The sequence below is a fragment of the Littorina saxatilis genome, linkage group LG9, assembly GCF_037325665.1.
Source record: "Littorina saxatilis isolate snail1 linkage group LG9, US_GU_Lsax_2.0, whole genome shotgun sequence".
Classification (NCBI taxonomy): domain Eukaryota; kingdom Metazoa; phylum Mollusca; class Gastropoda; order Littorinimorpha; family Littorinidae; genus Littorina; species Littorina saxatilis.
Genome location: NC_090253.1, coordinates 64,842,575 through 64,869,224, shown reverse-complemented (window position 1 = coordinate 64,869,224; position 26,650 = coordinate 64,842,575). Strand labels below are relative to the sequence as shown.

Here is a 26,650-nt window from a genome sequence, read left to right as displayed (position 1 = left end):
AAGAACAGATAGCCAAGACTCTGGTAGAGATAAAGAACAGATAAACAAGACTCTGGTAGAGATAAAGAACATATGGACAAGACTATGGTAGAGATACAGAACAGATAAACAAGACTCTGGTAGAGATAAAGAACAGATAGACAAGACTCTGGTAGAGATAAAGAACCTTACTCCATTACACATGTTGTATGCATTTAGAGCGCTTCCTTCCCTTTGGTTATTTGATACACAGATTTAGGTTTATTAGCAAAACAACCTGTTCATGTTTTTAGTTTTAATTTCGTAAAAATATTTCAATATTTCTATACTTACACTCTGCCCATTTCCCACACTGTATACTCACTCAGAAACACACACACAAGTCATACACACACACACACACACAAACAGTTCAAGACTTGGATGGACACAGTTCTAAGCAAAGTGACTACAAAACTGTCTTTTATTCATTATACACTCATGTACATCCACACAACCAATTCAGAGAATTCTGCCTCAAAATGAAAACCTGGTTACAGCATCACTAGGTGAAAGATTCGTCATTCATACCAGTAGTCCACTGTGTTGCATAACTTCTACCACTATAGGTAGTTTCTACAACACGACCTCCTTTGCAGCTGATGACACAATGAGAATTCCCCCACATACAGAACATCCACCCCCAATCCCTACTCCCTTCAAACAAAAGATTTTTCAGGGGTTTGAAGCCGAGTCTTTAGATGACAGGAACTGTGCAATTAACAACAAAACTTACACAAAGGAAATCTGTTGAAAAAAAATCATTTATCCTTTTCATTATTCAATAAAAGTCTTAATATCTACTGTGATCAAAATTGGTCCATGATTCAAAACACTTGTCAGCACTTGGAAGAAAATTCTGAATAAATGCTTTATCAAAAATGTGATCCACTAACCTATCTGAACCAAGAAATTAAGTGCACTGCAAACGATAACACATTGATCCTGTTTCTGTACAAGTGTGGAGAATCAGAAAAACAGGGGAAAAAAAATACCTTTGTTTTTTATGTTCACAAAGAAAGAATAACGAACGTCCTTCCAAGCGTCCACACCCCCCCCCCAAAAAAAAAAAAAAAAAAAACCAAACCACCCACCCCTCCCGGCACATACTGAAGCTGAGTGACCCATGGCTCTCCCTGTACACAGCAGAAAGTGTGCAACGGCGCTGTCTAGCAAGTAGTGCTCATTTCTCCACAAAACACTTTGGTTCAAATACAGTGAAACCGGCTCTTCCTGCACTTCTCAACCTAAATGACTCAATATCATGTTACATGCACAGAAGCTGGCAATGAGGCAACACACACTGTCGCAGAGAGGAGCACCGCTCATTTCTCCACGAAGGACTTGAGATGTTTGAGGAAGGCCAGGTAGCGTGTGTGCTCGTAGCTGGTGCTGAACTCCACCAGCTGGTTGGCAAACTCCTCGTTGATCCCTCGCTCGTCAAGCATGTCCATCAGCAGGTCGTACAGGTTCTGGGCAAATCATGACGCAAATGTATTAAGTGGACCCCCCCTTGTGAGACCTCAAGCAATACTGAGACCTAAAAAAAATCTGAGAAAATCAGGTCTTAAAAATGGGAGCCTTCAAATGGGAGGAAAATGTTTAATGTAACTGCGCCGTGTTTCACACCCTTGAAATATTCTGGGGTGTCATACCTCTTGGTGAAAAAAAGAAATGAGAAAAAGTTCCATCCTTAAACATAAAAATTAATATTTGCTTTCTAGCATCATCTTATCTAATTTTAATCAACAGTGCTAAAGCCTGAAGCTCTTTTTTCCTTTTTATTTTTTAAACATTATACAGTACACAACAAACACATGCTCTCATTCTCAGACTGTCTCTTTATGTCTCTCTCTCTCTCTCTCTAGCTCTCACACACTCACCCCATCCATGATATCGGCATGGTGTCCTTCCACTCCCCTTTGTGCAGAGCTACCTCATGTCTGTCTGTCCGTCTCTCTGTCTCTCTGTCTCTCTCTCACACACACTCACCCCATCCATGATATCGGCATGGTGTCCTTCCACTCCCCTTTGTGCAGAGCTACCTCATGTCTCTCTCTCTTTCACACACACACACACACACTCACCCCATCCATGATATCGGCCGACACAGAGTAGATGGTGTCTTTCCACTCCCCTTTGTGCAGAGCGACCTCATGGATCTCAAAGCTGTCCACTGCAACACCATCACACGTTTCAGTCTTCACACTTGTGGGGATAAATATTTACCAGAAATGAAAGCGTTTAGCAGTTGAAGTGAAGCTGATCTAATCTAGTGGCATCATCACAATGCCCTCTACAAAAGACAGAGCAGAAGAATTTTTGACTCTTGAAAAAGTAAACCAGTCGCCACTCCTAACACATGTTATGTATCCTGTAACCTTATTATTGAATTTAATCAGTCACCATGCATGAGATCATAGAATTGTAAATGATGAAAAATCATGATTTAACATGTCCTCCCCCCCCCCCCCCCCCCCTCCCAATCTTAACCAATAACAAGAGGCAAAATCATTCAATTTGTTCACAATCACGAGACCCAAGAAACAATTTCTCGAGCTTTCAAAATGCTGCCAGTCGACCAGGTGGCAGAGATCTTACGCCTGCTTACCCTTAAACAAAGCGACTGCCTGCTAACCCTTAAACAAAGCGACTGCCTGCTTACCCTTAAGCAAAGCGACTGCCTGCTTACCCTTAAAGCGACTGCCTGCTTACCATTAAACAAAGAGACTGCCTGCTTACCCTTAAACAAAGCGACTGCCTGCTTACCCTTAAGCAAAGCGACTGCCTGCTTACCCTTAAACACAGCGACTACCTGCTTACCCTTAAACAAAGCGACTACCTGCTTACCCTTAAACAAAGCAACTGCCTGCTTACCCTTCAACAAAGAGACTTCCTGCTTACCTTTAAACAAAGAGACTGCCTGCTTACCCTTAAACAAAGTGACTGCCTGCTTACCTTTAAACAAAGAGACTGCCTGCTTACCCTTTAAACAAAGAGACCTGCTTACCCTTAAACAAAGAGACTGCCTGCTTACCTTTAAACAAAGAGACCTGCTTACCCTTAAACAAAGCGACTGCCTGCTAACCCTTAAACAAAGCGACTGCCTGCTTACCCTCAAACAAAGCGACTGCCTGCTTACCCTTAAACAAAGAGACCTGCTTACCCTTCAACAAAGTGACTGCCTGCTTACCCTTAAACAAAGAGACTGCCTGCTTACCTTTAAACAAAGAGACCTGCTTACCCTTAAACAAAGAGACTGCCTGCTTACCTTTAAACAAAGAGACCTGCTTACCCTTAAACAAAGAGACTGCCTGCTTACCTTTAAAGAAAGAGACTGCCTGCTTACCCTTAAACAAAGAGACTGCCTGCTTACCCTTAAACAAAGAGACTGCCTGCTTACCTTTAAAGAAAGAGACTGCCTGCTTACCCTTAAACAAAGAGACTGCCTGCTTACCTATTGCGTCAGCATCCTGAGGACCCCCCTGCTGCTCCATTTCTTCAGGTGACGTAAACATGCACTGCAGTGACAGTGTGTAGCCGTCTCCTTTACACATCTCTACTGTGAAGGGTGGGCGCGACACCATCTGTTAGACACAAACACACACCATCTGTAAAGGCGGAGACAGACGCACAACACAAAACCATGTTTTTGACAAAAACACCATCTCAAAACGTCGGGGAAACATGTTTTTAAATAGGGGATGTCACACGCGAAACACACAGATGAAGCTCGGTGCGTGTTTTCACAGAAATATTGGTCAGTGTCAGCTTCACCCGTCCAGCTATCGCGCTGTGTTTGGGTTTGTAAACAACACGGCTGGCAGCGCCCACTGATATCATTGCCTCTCTTCAATCGTGACAGGCTCCATAGACTCTAGTTAGGATTCATGGGTCCGATACTACCCTGAATCGGTACCCCATCTGAGTCGGCCATTTTTTTCAATCTCCGTGGTGCCGGAAACCGAGTCACGTGAGTTGATCGTCCGCGCTCATTGGCTGACTACCAAAACGTGTTTTCAGATTTTAGAGCATGCTCTAAAACCTAAAACACGATGCAAAAACACGAAACAGTGTTTTCTGAAACGCGTTTTGGGGGATGTCACATGGGAAACACGCTGTTTTGTGTTTGTTTTGAAAGAAAACACTGTTTTGTGTTGTGTCTGACATGGTCTTTAGACACAAACATACACCATCTGTAACACAAACACACACCATCTGTAACACAAACACACACCATCTGTTGACACAAGCATACACCATCTGTAACACAAACACACACCATCTGTAACACAAACACACACCATCTGTTGACACAAGCATACACCATCTGTAACACAAACACACACCATCTGTAACACAAACATACACCATCTGTAACACAAACACACACCATCTGTTGACACAAGCATACACCATCTGTAACACAAACATACACCATCTGTAACACAAACATACACAATCTGTAACACAAACACACACCATCTGTTGACACAAGCATACACCATCTGTAACACAAACCATCTGTAACACAAACCATCTGTAACACAAACCATCTGTTGACACAAGCATACACCATCTGTAACACAAACCATCTGTAACACAAACCATCTGTAACACAAACCATCTGTTGACACAAGCATACACCATCTGTAACACAACCACACACCATCTGTAACACAAACCATCTGTAACACAAACACACACCATCTGTTGACACAAGCATACACCATCTGTAACACAAACACACACCATCTGTTGACACAAGCATACACCATCTGTAACACAAACCATCTGTAACACAAACCATCTGTAACACAAACCATCTGTTGACACAAGCATACACCATCTGTAACACCAGCTTTAAGACACACACACACACCACCTATAAGAGAGAACCATGTACTAGACACACAATGTCAATTCTTCCCATTCTGAAGTGGTACCGACAATTATCTGAGAACACGAGGTTTTGTAATGGTGGTAGGTTTATCGAGGTGATGAACAAAACATCTGAGAAAGTGCAGCTCTTCATAAACAATAAGACTTTGCTGAACGACATAAACAATAAGACTTTGCTGAACGACATAAACAATAAGACTTTGCTGAACGACATAAACAATAAGACTTTGCTGAACGACATAAACAATAAGACTTTGCTCAACGACAACATTACAGTGGAACCTCCCTTGAAAATTCAGAAAATGAGGTCTTTAAAACGAGGGAGTCTTAAAATGGAGGTAAATTTACATAGATTATGAACAAAACATGTGAAAAAGCAAGGTCTTAGAAAGGAGGAAGACTTAAATTGGGGGATCTGAAAAGGGGGGGTTCTACTGTACTAAGATCAACTTTCAAATTGATTTGAAGCAGTTGTCTCCCTTGCCCCTGACTGACCTCAGCCTCGGGGTCTTGTTCGCTGGCCTGCAAGGGTCCTTCGGAGTCCACTGTCGCGTTGATGTTCAACTTGACCACAATGCTGCAACCAACGCAACAACATGGTTTGTTTAAGCACAACATCAGGCGGTTTTGTTTAAGTGAAAGTGTCATCAAAGTGCCATGCTTCCTTCACACACACATCCATTTTTATTCATGGAACAACAGGACCTAACCTATTTTTTCCTGCCAACCCTGAACTTTTTTTCTGTAAAAAAACCCATACATAAACAACAAAGAAAAAAAGAACTGGCCATAACCTTTCTATATTTTAGCCGTTTCGAAAAAAAGAAGTTATCTACCCTAATTTTTTTTCTTCAGTCCAGGGAGATCAGAAATTATATGTCCCCATATAACTTTCATAACGTACTTTCATATAAAAATGACCAACATCAAGAAATTACAACGCAAAATTCAAATTGAATCTATGATAAGTATTGTTTATATAAAGGTGAGAAAGTGTATGGCCTATGGGTATCTGGCAAAACCTCAAAATAAAAAGGAGAAAAAATCTTTCAGCGGAACACTCACGTTTCATTGCCAGCTTTCCTGGTGAGCGTCACCTCTGCATCCTCTGTGGCAACCTCAAACCCATCAACGCCCTTGACCTTTGTACTTGACTTGCCAGCCTGTGTTACCTCATAGTCGATTTCTTTGTCCAGGAATTTGGACAACTCTTTGTCAACTGCAATACAAACATTTACATAAAATATAACATCATTGCAATGTGTATAAAGGGTGACATGTCGAAAGCATGAAACTAATGATTTATTCCTTCACTGGTGTCGTGCGTCGAGCGTTCACAAATAACATGAACAGTAAAGAAAGTTCATAATCACTTTACTTCTCTTGTAAACAAAGCAATGCAAATACAACTCAAGCATTCGTTAAACTGGTAGACCATGCTTCTGTACCATGCCGCGTGCCAGAGAAAAAGTGCTGGATGGAAACACGTGATCTATCTGTCTCCTACGCATGCTCCACTCCTATAATGATTGATTGTCTTAATGGTATATATGTAGTCTCGGTCAGACTCAGAGTCAGACTATCTTTCCATGACAACTGTCCATTGTGGTGTCGAAAGCTAACAATGATAACTGGAAAAACTATGACTTTTCATCTAATCCCCGCATCGCTTATAATCTTCTTGCAGACAGTAACTATGTGGACATGCAGTCAAACTCTATTCATAGCACTGCCTTCATCTGCAAACTGCCTTGTTTGAAGTACTAGTTTCTATGCTGCATATAACTTAGACGCATTGCAATTGTGAGAAAATCCAGGTGCTAAAAGGAGAAGAAAAAACCTGTTTCCTGTACTTACTTTGGAGATGGGGATGTGTTCGTTGGGCCTAACCAGTGAGTTGACAAAAAGAGTCCGTTCGGCAACTGATGTAATAAAGGTTTCTTTCAGGACTATCTACGCTGTGATTTCGCTACGGACCAATCAGGTTCACGGCTCAGATTAAAGACCAAGATCATTTAAACTATTTCAGGCCCCAAATTCTAAAATTATACATTAACAGGAAGCAAGTGATCGTGTTCATGTTTAAAAAAAAACACGCATGTTCTCCCTTACCCTCTGTTTGCAGCAGACGCCGGGGAGTGCACGTGCAGGTTTTGACCGCAGTCAAAGTCGGAGCGGTCTGGCGGAGGAACGGTGAGACGACAGCGGCACTTAATTGTCTGTTCAAAGCTGTCTGACATTTTTTGAGACGAAGGAGCGAGTTTTGTGCAAGCTGCAAGTTGCTGTGACTTTGCACAAGCTTGTTTGAAGCAGAAAGGGCAAGTCGGAGACACTTCGCCATGACGGACATGTGTTTAGGTCGATTGTGAATGCGCATGCGTAAGCAAAGCGATAAATATTTGCATTACATTCTAATTTTCCTGAGCCATTTTAAGTACTATCAATTTATCAATTGTATTCAAAGAACATTTAGGCTCTGCCTGTCTGTTTTTGTAAGTTGAGAGATTATCAATTTTTATTTTGACAACTATAAGTATACATTGAAATATGGATTAGTTTCTTTTATTTGCGAATCGAACTGTTTGAGACTTTCAGGGGAGACAACTCTGAGCATAGAACAGTGGTCTGCTTCACTTGCTACGCAGACCAGACACCCTGGTCAAAACAAAGTTTGTATGTCACAGTGGTTTTAAAAGCTTGTGTGCGAGGTCAAATTTTAGTATTTTATCAATGCAGCAAACTATAGGTGACATGCGGAGCCTGAATGGTTAACCTGACGATCAGAAAGAAATGATGAAATTTCATTTTTGGTTGCAGGAGACTGGGTCAAGAGCAAGACTCGTTTGAAAAATAAAATGAAGATTGAAGTTTTAAGACAAAAAAGAAAGAATTATGATAACTAACAAATGATGCAGCCGTGTATGTGCCACTGCAGAAATCAATTACTTCAGGTGGGTTTTTTTTTTAACTTTTTTTTATTTTATTACAGTTTATTTCGCGGCTCATTATAATTGCCACCTTTTTGTGTACTTTTTTCATTAACTTTGGCACGGTGAACAGGCACACACGGGCCTCAACCACTGATCAAGTCAAGTCAGCATATATCTCAAGCTGAACAGCACAAATTTGCAATTCTGAATTCATATTATTTGCGGTAATTACTATATATTTGATCACGCAATAAACTATCCTTTCCTTTTGTATTTACAGCAGTAACAGACAGTGGACTGCGGCAGACAGATCGACTGCTCTGCAAATAACTCATCGTCACTCGCCAAGACACAGATGACCAGCATGTTGAGGCACTGTTGGAGCCTCACTGGCACTAAATGCCCAGGTGCTGTATCCACCCTTCACAAGACTCTCTGCTCACAAAATAGTTCCAGACATTTGTGTTCAGTACGGACAAGTCTCAGAGATTTGACCAAATTTGGTCTGTGCAAGCCCACAAAGTTCGAGAGTGTCCAACAAGTTAGGAAACATTTCTTAAACACAGCTCCATCGGTTTCATGGCCATCTCCTTCTGGTGCTGCTAGTGCTAAAAACTTTGTGGCTGCCTCAACTACATCTCACAGCCGACATTTTTCTGGAACTGTGCCATGCAGGTCAGCTAGGTTCCTGTCAAAGGGCAGCTCGGGTGTTTTAATTCACAGACAATTCGCACAGCACAGTGTGGTGCCCCAAGTATTGTGCTCGCTTGGTGTGAGAGTGCAGTGTAAAAGAAACTACGCTGCCGGAGTTCAGAAGCATGTGTCAGCGCTTACTGTGAAACGGCCTTCACGTAAGAAGATGGGGCGGGTCGCAGAAGAAGAATCGGTGTGTACTTGCATTTATTACTTTTTAAGACCTTCTTCCCTTCATTGAGATAAGAAATCTAAACTCCAACGGGAAAGTGTATTTCATCGCAAAGGGAATATGTTGAGGGGGGTGGGGAATTTGGGGAAGGAAGCGCGGGTTAGGGGGAAGAATTTACCCGATGCTCCCCAGCATGTCGTAAGAGGCGACTAACGGATTCTGTTTCTCCTTTTACCCTTGTATAGAATATAGTCAATGTTTGTAAAGATTTTAGTCAAGCAGTATGTAAGAAATGTTAAGTCCTTTGTACTGGAAACTTGCATTCTCCCAGTAAGGTAATATATTGTACTAGTACTACGTTGCAAGCCCCTGGAGCAATTTTTTGATTAGTGCTTTTGTGAACAAGAAACAATTAACAAGTGGCTCTATCCCATCTGCCCCCCCTTTCCCCGTCGCGATATAACCTTCGTGGTTGAAAACAACGTTAAACACCAAATAAAGAAAGAAAGGGGAAGGAAGGCGTTGATGGTGGGAAATGAGGAGCTGATAGCTTCAGTGGAATCCTCTTTTTAAGACTAGCTCCATTTTAAGATTCCCCTCTTTTTAAGACCTGATTTTGTCACATTTTGTTTAGGTCTGAAAAGGGGGGTTCCATTGGATATAGGTGGGGATATATTTAATGTCAACAAACATGTTTGAGTTTCAATGATATGATAATAGACTGCCCTCCAATCGTAGTTCATTTGTTTGCCTAATTATTATGATTGTATGTTTGTTGATATTTTGGAGTTGTTGTAATTTATAAATTATATACAATTTTGTTGTACTTTTTGGAAAGATGTTCTCTGGCTTTGCTTGCCCTCTCAGGAGCAGTATGCGGATGTTGTGGTGGCCTATGCCGTGGCGGAGGAGCTGAACCTGAGTCAACTGAAGAAAGCCTTGCACACCCAGGGCCTCTACCAGATCTGTGAACTGCCCATGGGTAAGCACATCATTATGACTATGAGTATACATTTCATGATACAGTGGAACCCCCCTTTTAAGACCCCCCAATTTAAGACTTCCCCATTTGTCAGATTTTCTACTGATAACCTCAGTAAAGTTACCCCCCTTTAAGACTCCCTCCTATTTTAGACGTGATTTTCTATTGATAACCTCAGTAAAGTTACCCCCCTTTAAGGCTCCCTCCTATTTTAAACGTGATTGTCTATTGATAACCTCAGTAAAGTTACCTCCCTTTAAGGCTCCCTCCTATTTTAGACGTGATTTTCTATTGATAACCTCAGTAAAGTTACCCCCCTTTAAGGCTCCCTCCTATTTTAGACGTGATTTTCTATTGATAACCTCAGTAAAGTTACCCCCCTTTAAGGCTCCCTCCTATTTTAGACGTGATTTTCTATTGATAACCTCAGTAAAGTTACCTCCCTTTAAGGCTCCTATTTTAAACGTGATTTTCTATTGATAACCTCAGTAAAGTTACCCCCCTTTAAGGCTCCCTCCTATTTTAGACGTGATTTTCTATTGATAACCTCAGTAAAGTTACCCCCCTTTAAGGCTCCCTCCTATTTTAGACGTGATTTTCTATTGATAACCTCAGTAAAGTTACCTCCCTTTGAGACTCCCTCCTATTTTAGACGTGATTTTCTATTGATAACCTCAGTAAAGTTACCTCCCTTTGAGACTCCCTCCTATTTTAGACGTGATTTTCTATTGATAACCTCAGTAAAGTTACCTCCCTTTGAGACTCCCTCCTATTTTAGACGTGATTTTCTATTGATAACCTCAGTAAAGTTACCTCCCTTTAAGGCTCCCTCCTATTTTAGACGTGATTTTCTATTGATAACCTCAGTAAAGTTACCTCCCTTTGAGACTCCCTCCTATTTTAGACGTGATTTTCTATTGATAACCTCAGTAAAGTTACCTCCCTTTAAGGCTCCCTCCTATTTAAACGTGATTTTCTATTGATAACCTCAGTAAAGTTGCCCCCCTTTAAGGCTCCCTCCTATTTTAGACGTGATTTTCTATTGATAACCTCAGTAAAGTTACCTCCCTTTAAGGCTCCTATTTTAAACGTGATTTTCTATTGATAACCTCAGTAAAGTTGCCCCCCTTTAAGGCTCCCTCCTATTTTAGACGTGATTTTCTATTGATAACCTCAGTGAAGTTACCTCCCTTAAAGACTCCCTCCTATTTTAGACGTGATTTTCTGAGTGTTGGAGGTGTCAGGGGGGGTTCCACTGTAATGATGATAATTATTTGGTTTTTATAAAGTGCAGAAATCCTGGGAGATTTTTCTCAAAACACTGTGCAAGAAAGGTCAAAAGAATGACAGACCTGCCAATTAACCCTTGTGAAGCCATAAGTGTAGCCATAAATTTAGATTTGGGGGGAAATTTCAGCGTAGCAAATGGTGTTAGTGTAGCCATTTTTAAGAAGTGCATGTATTGCCATATCCGCATTTATGCCATCTTGCACAAGAAAAGACATTTTAAATAAAGTTTCATTAGAATGCAGGTACATAAAATTCCCATTAGAGAGTATGTGCAGTGTCACCTTTTATGGTAGACAACATTGTATGACCCATTTTGTGACCGCTACACGGAGTGGGAAGCAGAAAGGATTACCAGGACTCGTACAAAAAGGGGCATATGTTGCATGCTGGGCATTATTTGTTTAAGCTTTGCAACCTTAAGCTTTGTTCTTTAAATGTAACATAGGCTCATAGCAGTTGGCAGCTCCGGAATGGAGTACCAACAATATTAACTTTGCACTTACAGACATACACACTCACAGTGGAATAACTATAGTGTGTATTACAGGTTTTGAAGCACGAGTCGTAATGTGATTCAAACATAGTGGAGTTTTTATTACAGATGTACAAGATGCAATACACGTGAGAGCCAAGTATGCTGTGGACGAAAAGAACAGAGAGATTTTCTTCTTCAGGTAATGGTCACCGTTCTATCTTTCTGTAAATGTGTCTCTTTTCATATAGATGATCTCTCTTTCTCTCTCTCTTTCTCCCCCTCTCTCTCTCTCTTTTTCTCTCTCTCTCTTTCTATCTCTCTCTCTTTCTCTCTCTCTCTCTCTCTCTCTCTCTCTCTCTCTCTCTCTCTCTTTTGGGCTTGGGCTGGTTAAAAAAAAGCTTGTTTGGATTGCTTATGCCACAACCCTCATAAAATAAAATTTGATTTGATTTGATTTGATTTGATTCCTCTCTCTTTCACACACACACAAACACACACACACACAAGCACACACACACACACACACACACACACACACACACACACACACACACACACACACACACACACACACACATTTGCAGAAAGAGATATACACCCACTTCAAGTCGCTTATAAACCCTGAACAGAAGTCTGTAGCACTGTGTTGCATTAACAAAGACATACCTCAGCTATGCATGACAAGCGCATCAGCAATTTTTGATAAACTGACCACGCTTAAAAGTTTGTACTGTCAGTCCCATCTTATTTTTAGAGTTACATACATGTATTAAAACGTCTTCTGGTGGCGAATGCATGTTTCAGAGACGGATCTGCAGTTTTCTGGTCAATGCCAGAAGTTGAGGTACGTGACAACTTCTTTCTTTTCTCACTCTCTCTCCTTTTTTTTAGGGGGGAGGGGGGGGGGGAGGGGGGCGGATATAGAGTGGAGAGCTGGGTTTGTGATGCATGTGTACATTCAAAACTGAACTGGGTTTTTGTGAGAGCTGTGTGCCTTTGCTATGGGCTTTTGATTTTACTTTACCTGATTGTTTGACATATCCTTTTAATGCATGTTTTTGTTCTATGACAGAGAAAAGAGGCGCTAAAATTTCTTCACAAGTATGACGATGGACGTTACTCACAAGACCTTATCCTGAGGGAGAGAGAAGAAATGGATTTGAAGTATATCAAGTAAGTTCGCACCCCTTTTACTTTTTGATCGTTTTCCGGTTTGCAAAATTTGAATGATAAATCAGGATTGGGTCAGTTTTCTTTTCTCATTTTTTTTCTGTGTCTGCTTCTGTGCTTAATGCATTGTGTCTCTGTCTGCTGTGGCACGTACATGACCTCGGTCATCGCTGCCATAAGTGCATGTTGCCGATTACACCTAAACACGCACACACCTGGGTAGCGCCACTCGCTGTGTTGATAGCTTTTCCTTGGGAGGAAGCCACACAAAATGTCCCAGCATTGGAATAATAAAGTAAATGAAATGAAAATGAAAGATTTGTATTGACCACTGATGATCTCTTTCCGTTTACAGAGGTCCAACAAGTGTAGTTGGAGACACGCTACAGCTGAGCGAAGAGTCTGAGGAGAGCCACGCAGTGCTGGAGAAGTACGCATTCTCCAACGCTCTGGCCCAGTCCGTCAAGCTCGCCATCTGGGAAGCCATGCTGGAGAAGTTTGTCAACTCCATCGAGTTTGTCACAGAGGTAAGTCAGCAGATTGTTGTCAGTTTGTCAAGTCCATATAGTTTGTCACAGAGATAAGTCAGCAGAGTGTTGTCATTTTGTCAGCAAGCAAGCAAGCAAGCAAGCAAGCAAACCCCCTCGATTTAAGACCCTGTTTTCTCAGATTTTCTGTTTGTAACCTCTGTAAATTTATTTTCTTTAAAAGGGAGTTCCACAGTATTTTAATCTTCATGCTGTGTGTCTTTATAACATGCAGAAGAAATCAAGTTTTTATTTTTTATTTTTCACACAGGACCTGAGAGACGGGCAAAAGATCGGAATGTCAAGGCGAGAGGTGTTGAGAAAAACTGGTGAACTGTTCGCTCTGAGGTGAGTGTGTTCCTGATATAACCAACTCTTGAGAAGTGAATACAGTCAGACCTGTCTAAACGAACACCCAAGGGACTGGTTAAAAGTGGTCGTTATAGAAAGGTGGTCTTTATGAAAAGGTGAACTATAGATAAAAATAAACTTGTCAGGGATCCTTTGGGGTGGTTGTTTTAGACAGGTGGTCGTTTTCGAGAGGTGGTGGCCAGGGCAGGTTCACTGTATTTCTACTTGACTATGGAGGAGGCTGTGTAGAAAAATTGCTGATGCTATTTTCTACCATTTGATAAGTTCATGCAAGACACTTAGAACTTCTCATATGAAAGAGATTGGTATTGAAATAACTGGAAAAGCTTATGCAAGGCAAACATCCATTATTAGCTTTTACCCAAAGAGAGTCTGTCACGGTGTGTCTTTAGGGTATGTAGTATTCATTGTTTCTGTTCGCCACCCCTCACCCTCCCCTTACCCACTTCCCATGGATATACTCCTGAATGATCCCGCTTGGTTCATATCATACTTCCTTGATTCATGGCCTTGTCCTTAGGCCCCCCCCAAAAAATAGTCTGTTTACCGTAACCCGACCGACCCTATTTTTTTCGCACGACCCTAGACTTTTTTTGGCATTTGGAAAAAAAAAAAAAAAAAAAAAAGTGGGTTTTTTGCAAAATAACGTAAAAATATGGTTTTTTGAAAAAGAAAAAAAAAAGAAAAAAATTCCCGACCTACCGACCCTATTTTTTTGGCCTATGTTACCGTAAACAGACCTTTTTTTTTTTTTGCCTTACCTGAGTATCACCTGTGTTGTGGTGCAGACACCTGATCAACCTGAGCTCTGACCTCCTGGACACACCCGACTTCTACTGGGACCGGGCGGGACTCGAACCGCTCTACATAGCTGTCTACAACCACCTGGAGATGGCTCGCCGTACCAAGGTTTGCTGCTTGTAGTTTGTTGATTGACAATTCTCCTTCACAGTCTGGTACTGATACAGTGCAACCTCCCTTGTGATACCTCCATAAATCTGAGAAAGTCAGGTGTTAAAATGGGGGTAAATTTACAGATGTTGTGAACAGATCATGAGGTGTTAAAATGGGGGTAAATTTACAGATGTTGTGAACAGATCATGAGGTGTTAAAATGGGGGTAAATTTACAGATGTTGTGAACAGAAGATCAGATCTTAAAATGGGGGTAAATTTACAGATGTTGTGAACAGATCATGAGGTGTTAAAATCGGGGTAAATTTACAGATGTTGTGAACAGATCATGAGGTGTTAAAATCGGGGTAAATTTACAGATGTTGTGAACAGATCATGAGGTGTTAAAATGGGGATAAATTTACAGATGTTGTGAACAGATCTGAATAGGGGAGTCTTGGAAGTTCCTTAGTTATGTTGTTCCCAGACTCGGGGGACACAAGGCCAGTTGGACCTAGATGGAAAATAATGTATTGGTCCAAATGCCCTGGCTACGAAAACACTGTTCTGTCAGAGGATGTTGTACATGTCAAAACTGTCCAATGATCAACAGGCCAGGGGTCAGAAAAATGAATCAGTTAAAATTACAGTGGTACCTGTGGGGATGAGAGGACACCTCCCTTAAAAGGACGCATTCTGTTGTCCATCTGGCGATTAGCTCTAGCAAAATATACCTGTCAATACAGTCAATACAGTCAATACAGTCAATACAGTCAGTACAGTCAATACAGTCATGACAGTCAATACAGTCAGTACAGTCAATACAGTCATGACAGTCAATACAGTCAATACAGTCAGTACAGTCAATACAGTCAGTACAGTCAATACAGTCATGACAGTCAATACAGTCAGTACAGTCATGACAGTCAATACAATCAATATGGTCAATATGGTCATAGTGGGGCTCGTATGTTGCAGACGCACTCATAAATCATTCACATCTTGCAACAAACATCATACTTTGTGATATTGTTCTTTATAATTATTTAAGGGATTTCAGATACAGAGCCACTTCAGAAATCGGATTTTTTGCTTTTGATAGGGAATAAAAGGCTGCATTTACAGCAGACGAAATTCGTACCAAAAGCGCTCAGCAGTAAATATTCCCAACTCAGCAAATGTAAAATTCAATGGTTTACCATGCACCAGAAGTTGTCTGCTGATAACACATGCATGACATAAATACTCTTATGGGTATTTTTGTGTTCTGGTATTTAATTTGATCGTTTTTAGAATTTTATATATCCGCAGCATGAAAATTCAAGATGGCGGCCTCCGCAACATTGCGTGTTTTGATTTGAGCGAAAACAACGTTTCTGAAGGTAAGTTTTCAAGAATACGCATCCATTCACCAATGTCACATCATTTTACTGTTTAATTCTCCCCTGGGGTCTGTTATTCATCGGGTGAAGCGCTGAAATGCAGAGACTTTGTTTAATCTTGCAATAGCTCATTAGCTGGATTGTGATGCTGATAGATCTAGATCTATCTGCTGATTACAAGTAAGGAAATCATGATCGCCACGCTGGTGATTTTAAACAGATTAAACGAACTTTGAATAAAAGGCGAGGAGAAAGAGATTGTTCATGGTATGATAAATGATTAGTCCTGCCTACGTTAAGGACTTCCATATAAGTCTCTAAACGGCTGAGGTGGGGAGGGGTAGAGTCAAAAACTGAGTGAGGGTAGGCCAGATAGTAGGATGACCAGCTGGAGATAAAAACACTCCACTCCCCATGTCTTTACAGTGTTGTGATCAAACTTTCAAAGACGGTAGGTAACAGACAAAAGCATACAGTGTATGCTAATCAAATGAGATAAGTGGTTTTGAAAAATGAAGAGGTACCGCTCTTTGAGTTTTACAATTTTGGTTTGTTGCTTGTTTCTCATCCTTTTGCTTATTCTAAGTTGACCGTGCATTGGTGTGAATTTTATTTTTACAGGATATATAGTTACACCACATGCCGGTTCCTGGGAACAAGCGTTCTGCATTTATTCCGGTGCCACAGAAGGGAGCTGATTTCACTAGTACTACTGTATCAAGGTTTGTTACCAAATACATCTTAACAGTAAGATCTTTTTATTTGTATTAATTGGAACATGTTTGCACATCATTTGTAAGCGACCTCTGTGAATTTGATGGGTTTAACGTACGTACCCTCACTATGGTCAACATTCTCTGTTAGCGACTGTTTGAAGCGAATAAATGTAGCGGTCAGAAAGATTCCAGAATCAGTTGGGTCACTGGAAACTGTGTTTGTTTGTTTTTTAACCTGAAACAGTAAGAATTATACGAATTCATGAAATAAAATTTTCTTTCATTTTGGTCTGTTGTGTGAAGACTTGCTAACCCGGCTTTGACCAACTCTCTGAGATAGTAAACATTATTCAAATACATTCAAATAAAAATTTCACTTTTCATCTTTTGTGTGAAGGGTACCCCAGGCTGATTTCCTGCACCATGGATGTAGAGGAGGCCAGACAGTCTGCTTCTCATTCCAGCTGTGTTGCGGTTTTTTCTGCTCGTGAAGTGTATCGCCACATTGCCAAAGCCATTGGCCAAGAGAAGTCACCCTGTCTGCCCATTTTGCATAGCCTTACAGGCTGTGACACTATGTCGTTCTTCAATAATCAGAAGGCTTGGGAAGTATGGCAAGCATTTGAAGACGTCACTCAAACTTTCTTCAGGTTGTCTGCTCCTCTTTGTAAGCTGAGTACCACTGACAGGGCAGCACAAGAGCTTTTTGGTGTACATTTGTAGGACAAAACCAGCAACGTACTGGGTGTAAACAGTGCTAGACGGTACCTCTTCAGTAAAAAGAGCTGCCAAATTGACCATAATCCCCTTACAAGTGAGGTGCTGCTGCAGGACATGAGATTGAGAAGAGCCATCTACCTATTAGACTTCCAAACTCTGTGGGCTGGCAGTTCAAGGCTGGAAAGTGGGAGTCATTCTGGACGAGCTTTCCAGCGTGTGCCGAGAACTCATGAGGTGTGCCTGCAAGAAGAGCTGTACAACAAAACGCTGCAAATGCTGCTAAGAAGGACTACAGAGCACAGCTCTCTGCAAATGTGCTTGCATGCCTGTGAAAACTGTCAGCATCTAAACTGTGCAAAAATATTATTGCACCCATTTTCATACCCCAACTCAAACATTTATTCCTGTGTCATTTTATTCAAACTGTCTATGCCATTAAACTTTAAAGGCTCGCATCTTCGCTATCTGGCACATTTTTTTTTACATCATCATTTACGCCGTCAAAATAAGGATACCCTTGACGTGACAAAGAGATGTGACAAAAACTTCGGGTACCTTTTAAAAAGCCGACGACAATTCCTGAGGCACAACTGGGTCACTGTTGTATACGAAGAGAAAGTCAACTTGATTATCCATCCAGAACAGGTTGTTTTATTTCGCCATCTTGCATATTTCTAGTGTTGTGCCATTGTACCTACTGATGTATGTGTCGATCTCACGGATGAGATGTTTATGTGTCAAATTTGAGGGATACCCAAGTCAACTAAAATCCATGTATTTTAGCAATGACCAAGTGGGTTGCGTTGCAACTTTCAGGAATGTGTGTCTACACACGAGGCGTAGTTCAACCGTTTGAGTACACTTTCAAATCTTCACGAAATAATATTTTAAAAACTGCCACAGGTTTGTTGACTTACATCCCACATATTTTTGACTTCGCATGTATATATGACAGATGGTTGTTTCAAGTACTGCCAAAGTTTCTTTTGAGTATAGACACTTGCCGGAATGTGCCAGTTGTGTAAACACATGAGAACAAACAACGTTTTCGAAATACAGCGATTATGAATTTTAGTCGACTTTTGAGTTGATACATTACATTTTTATCAGTTTTATTTTGGGGGTACCCTTATTTGGGCGGCGGTCAAATAACCCATGTAAAGGCCACCTTTTATCTTAAAAGTGTTCCAGTTAGCCAAGTTGAGTGCCCTCAATAGCATACATTGAATATAACAGCACAGGAATGAATGTTTTCGTTTTGGTATGAAAATTGGTGCAATATATTTATTTTTGCACAGTTTAGGTAATCCACAAATTCTTCAACCCTGCCACCCACACCGTCCAATCATTCTCTGCACCAACAATACATGTATTGTTTTGTTTAAAAATGTTTTTGTGTTAGTTTCTATTGCAAGAGAATGTCTTGTAGCATCAAAAATGCCTAAATACCCTTTTATTGGCGGCCATTTTGAAAATTGTAAAAAAACTACCGATTTCTTAATTTTTTCACGGTGGCTCTGTATCAGGTTTTGTTAAGCAAAAGCAAATGTCCATTTAAGCCACATTTGCTGTTAATCACATGAAGTGAAATATGCCTAACATACCCAACCGTTTACACTGGCGGCCATTTTGAAAAATTGTTTAAAAACTACCTATTTTTTTATTTTTCGCGATGGCTCTGTATCAGGTTTTGTTAAGCACATGAAACTCTTCATATTTGCTAAATTTGGTGTTTGTTGCATGATTTGAATGATTTTGCAACATAGGAGCCCCACTATCAGTACAGTCAATACAGTCATGACAGTCAATACAGTCAATACAGTCAGTACAGTCAATACAGTCAGTACAGTCAGTACAGTCAATACAGTCATGACAGTCAATACAGTCAATACAGTCATGACAGTCAATACAGTCAATACAGTCAGTACAGTCATTACAGTCAATACAGTCAGTACAGTCAATACAGTCAGTACAGTCAATACAGTCGATACAGTCATGACAGTCATGACAGTCATGACAGTCAATACAGTCAGTACAGTCAATACAGTCAGTACAGTCAGTACAGTCATGACAGTCATGACAGTCATGACAGTCGGTACAGTCAATACAGTCAATACAGTCAATACAGTCAATACCTGTCATGACAGTCAATACAGTCAATACAGTCAATACAGTCATGACAGTCAATACAGTCAATACAGTCAATACAGTCAGTACAGTCAATACAGTCAGTACAGTCAATACAGTCAGTACATTCATGACAGTCAATACAGTCATGACAGTCAGTACAGTCATGACAGTCAATACAGTCATGACAGTCAGTACAGTCATGACAGTCAATACAGTCAATACAGTCAGTACAGTCATGACAGTCTGTACAGTCAATACAGTCATGACAGTCAGTACAGTCAGTACAGTCAATACAGTCATGACAGTCGGTACAGTCAATACAGTCAATACCTGTCATGACAGTCAATACCTGTCATGACAGTCAATACAGTCAATACCTGTCATGACAGTCAATACCTGTCATGACAGTCAATACCTGTCATGACAGTCAATACCTGTCATGACAGTCAATACCTGTCATGACAGTCAATACAGTCAATACCTGTCATGACAGTCAATACCTGTCATGACAGGCCACCTGCAATGTAGGGACACTTTGGGCTGGTCCCAAGGGCGTCCTTTTATCGCAGGTACCACTGTAATAATTAAGAATGCTGCATGCAGTGACCAAAGACCCCAGACCTGGAAGCAACACTGCAGTTATGTTTGGTCCAACACGTGTGAATGTTCCTGTAGTATTATGCGTGTACCGAGAGCAAGAGACTTTCTCGACAGTACAGGGAAGTCCTCCCACAGAACACTCTACCTCTGACTCAAGAAGAAGAGGAAACCCCCAAGGCAACAGAGAAACCAGGCATCCAGATCTGCACCAGTGTTCCACATGTTACCTCAGGAGAAGATCAGAATGACACAGCTCGACAGGCACTCACCTTAGCCCTGATCGACGAACAGTACCCAAAAGAGGTGTGGATCCATGTATACACCGATGGATCAGCAACTAACGCCGTGCTCAATGGAGGTGCTGGCATTCTGATCCAGTTCCCTGGGGGACATACAACTACATCCAGCGTTGCCACTGGCAAACACTGCACAAACTATAAAGCAGAAGCAGAAGCTCTCATGCAGGCCGTCTCCTTGGTTCAGGACTCCGCAGACCCTTGCTACCAAGTTGTCTTCCTCTCGGACGCCCTTTCAGTCCTTCAGGCCCTAGAGAACGACAAACTCCCACAGCTGGCCAAAGCATTACAGCTGGTCAGACAAACCAGAAGAGTTGTCCTCCAGTGGATACCAGCACACTGTGGGATACCAGGAAATGAAAGGGCAGATGAGCTGGCGACAGAAGGAGCCGTGGAAGACCAACCTGAAAACAGTGTCAGCTTTAGTGAGCAGAAGACAATCATCAAGGCATTGATGAGGCCAAGGACAAACAGAGATGACTACCACACAATGTCCAGAGAGCAGCAAGTCAACCTCATCAGGCTGCGTACTGGCCACAACAGGCTCAATGCTCACATGAACTGAAAGTTCAAGCTGGCGCCATCACCAACCTGTGCCTGCGGTCAAGAAGACCAAACAGCGGAACACATCTTACAGCGATGTCCCTTACTAGATGAGGAACGAAAAGAAGTGTGGCCGTCGCCAATTCCCTTGCAGACCAAACTATACGGCAGTCGACAGGAGTTGGAGAAAACGACAACATTTATCACCAGTGCTGGATTGATCGTGTAACCTCTGCGAACGCCAAGAAAATTATGCGTGTACAGCGGGACCCCAATTCAAGACTTCCTCCTTTTTAAAAACATCCTCTCTCCAATGTTCTATTCATAACTTCTATAAATTTTCCTCCATTTTAAAATGTGATATTCTCAGATTGTTAAAGGGTCTTTAAAAAGGGGATCCGCTGTAGTGCTGACAGTCTGAGAGCTACAGGTTTACACATTGATGCTTTAGACATGATTGCGAGCATCATTTCACTGTGCAGGTGATGAATGAGAAGTTGAGTCACTGCTGTGAGCTGACGGAATTGTTGAGCAGCCATCTAAACGACGCTCACCACACCCGTCTGGAGGTCATGATCATCGTGCTCATCATGGTGGAGGTCAGTTTCTTCTGTCACACACACATACTGGGCTCAGGTTCACGAATCAAAACTGGGTGCCACCCTGTGGGTGTTATGCAGCCTCAGGGTCCGATTGGTTGAAATTGAGATTTGTTGTGATTTCAACCAATCAGACCCCGCGGCTAGTTCCCACCCTGTTTGGTAGCCCCCAGTGTTGCTTGGTACACCTTAGCCCAGGTCTGTCAATTGCAGCACATGATGACTTTACAGGGCGGGGATGTAGCTCAGTCGGTAGCGCGCTGGATTTGTATCCAGTTGCCGCTGTCAGCGTGAGTTCGTCCCCACGTTCGGCGAGAGATTTATTTCTCAGAGTCACCTTTGTGTGCAGACTCTCCTCGGTGTCCGAACACCCCCGTGTGTACACGCAAGCACAAGACCAAGTGCGCAGGAAAAAGATCCTGTAATCCATGTCAGAGTTCGGTGGGTTATAGAAACACGAAAATACCCAGCATGCTTCCTCCGAAAACGGCGTATGGCTGCCTAAATGGCAGGGTAAAAAACGGTCATACACGTAAAATTCCACTCGTGCAAAAAACATGAGTGTACGTGAGAGTTTCAGCCCACGAACGCAGAAGAAGAAGAAGATGACTTTATACGCTTAGGGAAAAAAACCATTTGATGGTTGGTTGTGCTTTTAAAGGACTCTAGATAATGAGCTGTGATCGTGATAGTGTAACAGACTGGCAGACACCTTTCTTGATCTTTGCCCTCGGTGGGCAGCTGCACATGAATTATGGTGTCAATCAGAAAAGATGGATAGTGAAGGCTGAGTAATAGACGTTTTCGAGAAATAACTCTGTCATGTGCTTGAAGCGCTGTAAAGCAAGCCACTGCATGCCACTGACCGGCTAGGATCCGTGATTCCGTCCAACAACTAACTCTGATGTGTTTTTGAAGCGCTGTAAAGCAAGCCACTGCATGCCACTGACCGGCTAGGATCCGTGATTCCATCCAACAACTAACTCTGATGTGTTTTTGAAGCGCTGTAAAGCAAGCCACTGCATGCCACTGACCGGCTAGGATCCGTGATGCCGTCCAACAACTAACTCTGATGTGTTTTTGAAGCGCTGTAAAGCAAGCCACTGCATGCCACTGACCGGCTAGGATCCGTGATTCCGTCCAACAACTAACTCTGATGTGTTTTTGAAGCGCTGTAAAGCAAGCCACTGCATGCCACTGACCGGCTAGGATCCGTCATTCCGTCCAACAACTAACTCTGTCTTGTTTTTGAAGCGCTGTAAAGCAAGCCACTGCATGCCACTGACCGGCTAGGATCCGTCATTCCGTCCAACAACTAACTCTGATGTGTTTGAAGCGCTCTAAAGCAAGCCACTGCATGCCACTGACCAGCTAGGATCCGTCATTCCGTCCAACAACTAACTCTGATGTGTTTGAAGCGCTCTAAAGCAAGCCACTGCATGCCACTGACCGGCTAGGATCCGTCATTCCGTCCAACAACTAACTCTGATGTTTTTGAAGCGCTCTAAAGCAAGCCACTGCATGCCACTGATCGGCTAGGATCCGTCATTCCGTCCAACAACTAACTCTGATGTGTTTGAAGCGCTGTAAAGCAAGCCACTGCATGCCACTGACCGGCTAGGATCCGTGATTCCGTCCAACAACTAACTCTGATGTGTTTGAAGCGCTGTAAAGCAAGCCACTGCATGCCACTGACCGACTAGGATCCGTTATTCTGTCCAACAACTAACTCTGATGTGTTTGAAGCGCTCTAAAGCAAGCCACTGCATGCCACTGACCGGCTAGGATCTGTCATTCCGTCCAACAACTAAATCTGATGTGTTTTTGAAGCGCTGTAAAGCAAGCCACTGCATGCCACTGACCGGCTAGGATCCGTCATTCCGTCCAACAACTAACTCTGATGTGTTTGAAGCGCTCCAAAGCAAGCCACTGTATGCCACTGACCGGCTAGGATCCGTCATTCTGTCCAACAACTAACTCTGATGTGTTTGTTATGCAGTGTGCGATCAATATCCCTTTACCATCAAAAATTGACTCATCAGAGTTCATGATTCATTGCAGCTATGATAGCTCCCAGGCCCACAGTGATAGTTGACGTGTTTTGCTTGAGGTGACGTGAGTTAGGAAAACACTCGTGCTGAGCGATCAGCGTAAGCAATTGGCAGTGAATCATGGCTTGAATGTGCTTTATTTTTTGGTTATTAAAAAAATGGAATCATATTGAGTGCACACTGCATAAAATACACATCAGAGCTAGTTATTCTCCACGATGGTAGGTCTTTGCTGGAAAAGCGGCCTGCCTCACTGCCATGGGGCCCAACTCTGCCACAGTGCTTGAAAATCCTGACAGAGTTCTTTTCAAACATGGCCTATTACACATCATATGACATGTTCTTGTCTTACAATTACATAAGGTGGTAGGTTAACCAAAGAAGTCAATTTGAACTTAGTCTTTTTTCACCATCTTGAGCTAAGCATTCTTGTGGTGAATGTGTTGTCATGTATTGTCACGGTGATAGGAGCAGAGCTTTCTTGCATTTTTGTGAAAAACAGAACCATCCCTTTTTATGTCAAGCTTTATCCCGAACAGATGCTGTTATATTCCCATCATGTGTTTGATTTTGTAGGTTTCATTTTCTGTCTGCTACCTTTGTTCCAGGTTGTGTTTGAAATCGCTCATTACCTGGAGCGTTTCTACCTCGCGCAGGCTGAAGCAGTCCAGGTGGCCGAGACTTCAGCAGCTATGTTGAGAACTGCTGACAGCACATCTTGAGAGCTTCCTCCTACTGCTATGATGATAAATGTTGTTTGACGCCCTCGGTGTTAAACCATTAGGGGCATGTTCCCAGGTGTTGCCCCGACTTTAGGTGATTTAGAAAAAAAATAAAATAAATAAAAGGGGCCGCCATGAAGGAGATTTGGCTGTCATGCTCGAGCTCCTAGCCACCAAAGCACCAGAGCTCATGGAGCCCTTACTGCTGCCCTTTATTTTGCTGTTTTAATTAGGTTCCACATCACGTAGAATTAAAGGTATTAATACCCTTTGACCGTCCAAATCACGTACGAGATGCTCTCTGAAGAGGTATAAATACGTAACTGTTTTCTTCCAAAGAGGTAAAAAACGTACGAGTCAAACGCTGAAAGGGTATAGCCTTTGCTAGTTTACAAGCAACAGCACGCAGGCCGCCTGCTCTACTGAGACCACTAAAGTACACGCCATGTTCGTGCCACTCCTCTGTCAACACTGACACGCGGTGAAGCAGAGGTTGCCTCCCTTGTCCTCAAACTGCGCGATATCTTTAAACTGATCATCTCGATGGCACTGTTCGCTCTAGTCTATCCGGTGCTGTCGCCTGCTCAAAAAAATGCCTCGCAAAACGAAAGAACAAAAACCCGACCCCAAACAGACGAAATTGTCACTCATACCCTGTGAAAAATCTGGAAGGGGTATACAGGCAAATCCAGCTAACTCACAAACGGTTAAGTCAAAAATTCGCTTAGCACACAAAGAAATTCTGGTCCGGAATTATCCCTCTTTATCTATGTGTACAAAGTACCCTGAGCTCGAAATGGGATTTCTCTTACGTAAGTCGAAAGACGGATAGCACACAACAGAAAGTCAGTCCCAAAGACAAAGTTTACTCTATATTTACTACAGCAACTCGAAACACGAAACTTGGCGTCTCACACTAGCGCATTGTGTAACCTTATTCCCTTCTTCTCTACACGGACGCCACACCGACTGGTCAGTCGGCACGCAATAAAGTAGGAGTAAGGAGAATTATCCAACTCCAAGAAAACATTCTGAAAAAGGTGGGGAAGTGGTGACAAGGCAGTGAACGCACTCACCATGCACTGACATCATACGAAAGCAGCCACACAAACACAGCACAGGGGCAGAGGCAGGTGTGCAGATGCTTTGTGAGAATAAGCGTTGAAAACCAGTTTGAATAAAAATTAAAAAAACAGCAGATAGAGCCGCATGTCATAATCATTCTTCTTGTCTGGCTTTATTGACTGCATGCCGATCTTGTGGCAGTGACTTTTCACTCTTCAGTCGGACTGTACACAAACCGCTCTCACTCTCCCTCACTGACTACCCTAAGCCCTGACAACTGATCCTTGGAAATTGTTTGGAAGAGTACACCTCTCTATTTCTCTCCAATGCTCTTCCTGCTGACTTCAGTGACACCGGACACCCCACTGAGTTTAGCCAGCTACCCCCCCCCCCCCCCCCCCTCCTCTCTCTCTCCCCCCAGCCATGTACTGTTTGGTGCTGTGGCCAGAGAGGTGTCACCGGCTAATTGAGGCCAGCTGCACTGTTCACTCAGAGCAAAACTAGTTGACTGTGTCTAACTTTTGACAAAGCAACACAACTGAAGGGTTCACAGATTAGGTAACCGACTCACTGGTCAAGGCTGCAGGGAAACAAGAGTATCTTGTCAATGAAAGAGGTTACACAGATACGCGATGCTGAGAACGGTGGCCGATTTTTCACTCTCTTTCTCGGAGGGCCTTCATCATTGCAGGGACTGCTGTAAAGAAATGCTTGCTCAGAAACTAACTCTTTTTGCATTGAAACATGCACCAGAACTGGTGGACACCATCGACAATGTCAAACATGAAATCGAAGCAGTTTGCTTGAGGAAACGGTCGTTAGCAACTCAAACTTCTCTGTTTTCTTTTTTTAAGAAAATCTGAGGTGACTTTCTTTGTGGCCCCGCCCCCTCCCTCTGTAAGGACCCCCCTCCATAAGGACCGATTTTTGTCAACATTTTCAAGGTCGCTAGAGAGGGGTTCCACTGTACTATGACCAAGTCGAAATTTCGGATAGGACACAATAACAATTCGGTCCCTTCAATTTCGTCTTATCCGGATTTGCCTGTAAAATCCTTTACTTTTTTCCTGAAAGGTTATGATTACCCTTGACTTTTGGGGTTGTGTGGAACCCTGAAGGGTATATTGAGTGTCAAGTGTAGTGTATTGTTATGTCTGTTTGACAGTTATATATTGGTATCAGAAGAATGATACACAAATGTATTAAGCTATATGTGACCCTACCCCCCGCGGGTTAGGGGGAAGAATTTACCCGATGCTCCCCAGCATGTGTGAGAGGCGACTAACGGATTCTGTTTCTCCTTTTACCCTTGTTAAGTGTTCCTTGTATAGGATATAGTCAATGTTTGTAAAGATTTTAGTCAAGCAGTATGTAAGAAATGTTAAGTCCTTTGTACTGGAAAC

General features: G+C 42.3%; 2 protein-coding genes across 3 annotated transcripts; one reads left to right on the top strand and one right to left on the bottom strand.

Moving 5' to 3' along the window:
* Positions 1–412: 412 nt before the first annotated feature.
* Positions 413–7,283, bottom strand: LOC138976815 (complement component 1 Q subcomponent-binding protein, mitochondrial-like). Its single transcript, XM_070349710.1, has 6 exons — positions 7,033–7,283; positions 5,986–6,139; positions 5,416–5,497; positions 3,476–3,605; positions 2,106–2,194; positions 413–1,490 (listed from the first exon to the last, which is right to left on the bottom strand). Exons 1-6 carry the CDS (start codon positions 7,268–7,270, stop codon positions 1,344–1,346), a joined length of 840 nt encoding a protein of 279 aa, XP_070205811.1. The 5' UTR covers positions 7,271–7,283; the 3' UTR covers positions 413–1,343.
* Positions 7,284–7,510: 227 nt separating this feature from the next.
* LOC138976813 (required for meiotic nuclear division protein 1 homolog) lies at positions 7,511–25,348 on the top strand. 2 transcript variants are annotated; one of them, XM_070349709.1, is made up of 11 exons: positions 7,511–7,589; positions 8,131–8,736; positions 9,583–9,697; positions 11,589–11,661; positions 12,267–12,306; positions 12,535–12,635; positions 12,988–13,159; positions 13,431–13,507; positions 14,320–14,440; positions 21,293–21,409; positions 24,069–25,348. In XM_070349709.1, the coding sequence occupies exons 2-11, from the start codon at positions 8,206–8,208 to the stop codon at positions 24,180–24,182; spliced, it is 1,461 nt and encodes a 486-aa protein (XP_070205810.1). In that variant the 5' UTR covers positions 7,511–7,589; positions 8,131–8,205; the 3' UTR covers positions 24,183–25,348. The 2 variants fall into 2 exon arrangements, with proteins under 2 accessions (XP_070205810.1, XP_070205809.1); XM_070349708.1 differs by having other exon boundaries at positions 7,516–7,593.
* Positions 25,349–26,650: the final 1,302 nt, after the last annotated feature.

Coding starts and splice junctions, on each gene's coding strand:
- LOC138976815 (XM_070349710.1), bottom strand. CDS start 7,270: ATGTCCGTCATGGCGAAGTGTCTCCGACTTGCCCTTTCTGCTTCAAAC. Junction 5,498..5,985: donor AGGAAAGCTGGCAATGAAAC/GTGAGTGTTCCG, acceptor CGTTGGTTGCAG/CATTGTGGTCAAGTTGAACA. Junction 3,606..5,415: donor AACAAGACCCCGAGGCTGAG/GTCAGTCAGGGG, acceptor TGTGTCTAACAG/ATGGTGTCGCGCCCACCCTT.
- LOC138976813 (XM_070349709.1), top strand. CDS start 8,206: ATGACCAGCATGTTGAGGCACTGTTGGAGCCTCACTGGCACTAAATGC. Junction 9,698..11,588: donor GATCTGTGAACTGCCCATGG/GTAAGCACATCA, acceptor TTTTTATTACAG/ATGTACAAGATGCAATACAC. Junction 12,636..12,987: donor ATGGATTTGAAGTATATCAA/GTAAGTTCGCAC, acceptor TTCCGTTTACAG/AGGTCCAACAAGTGTAGTTG.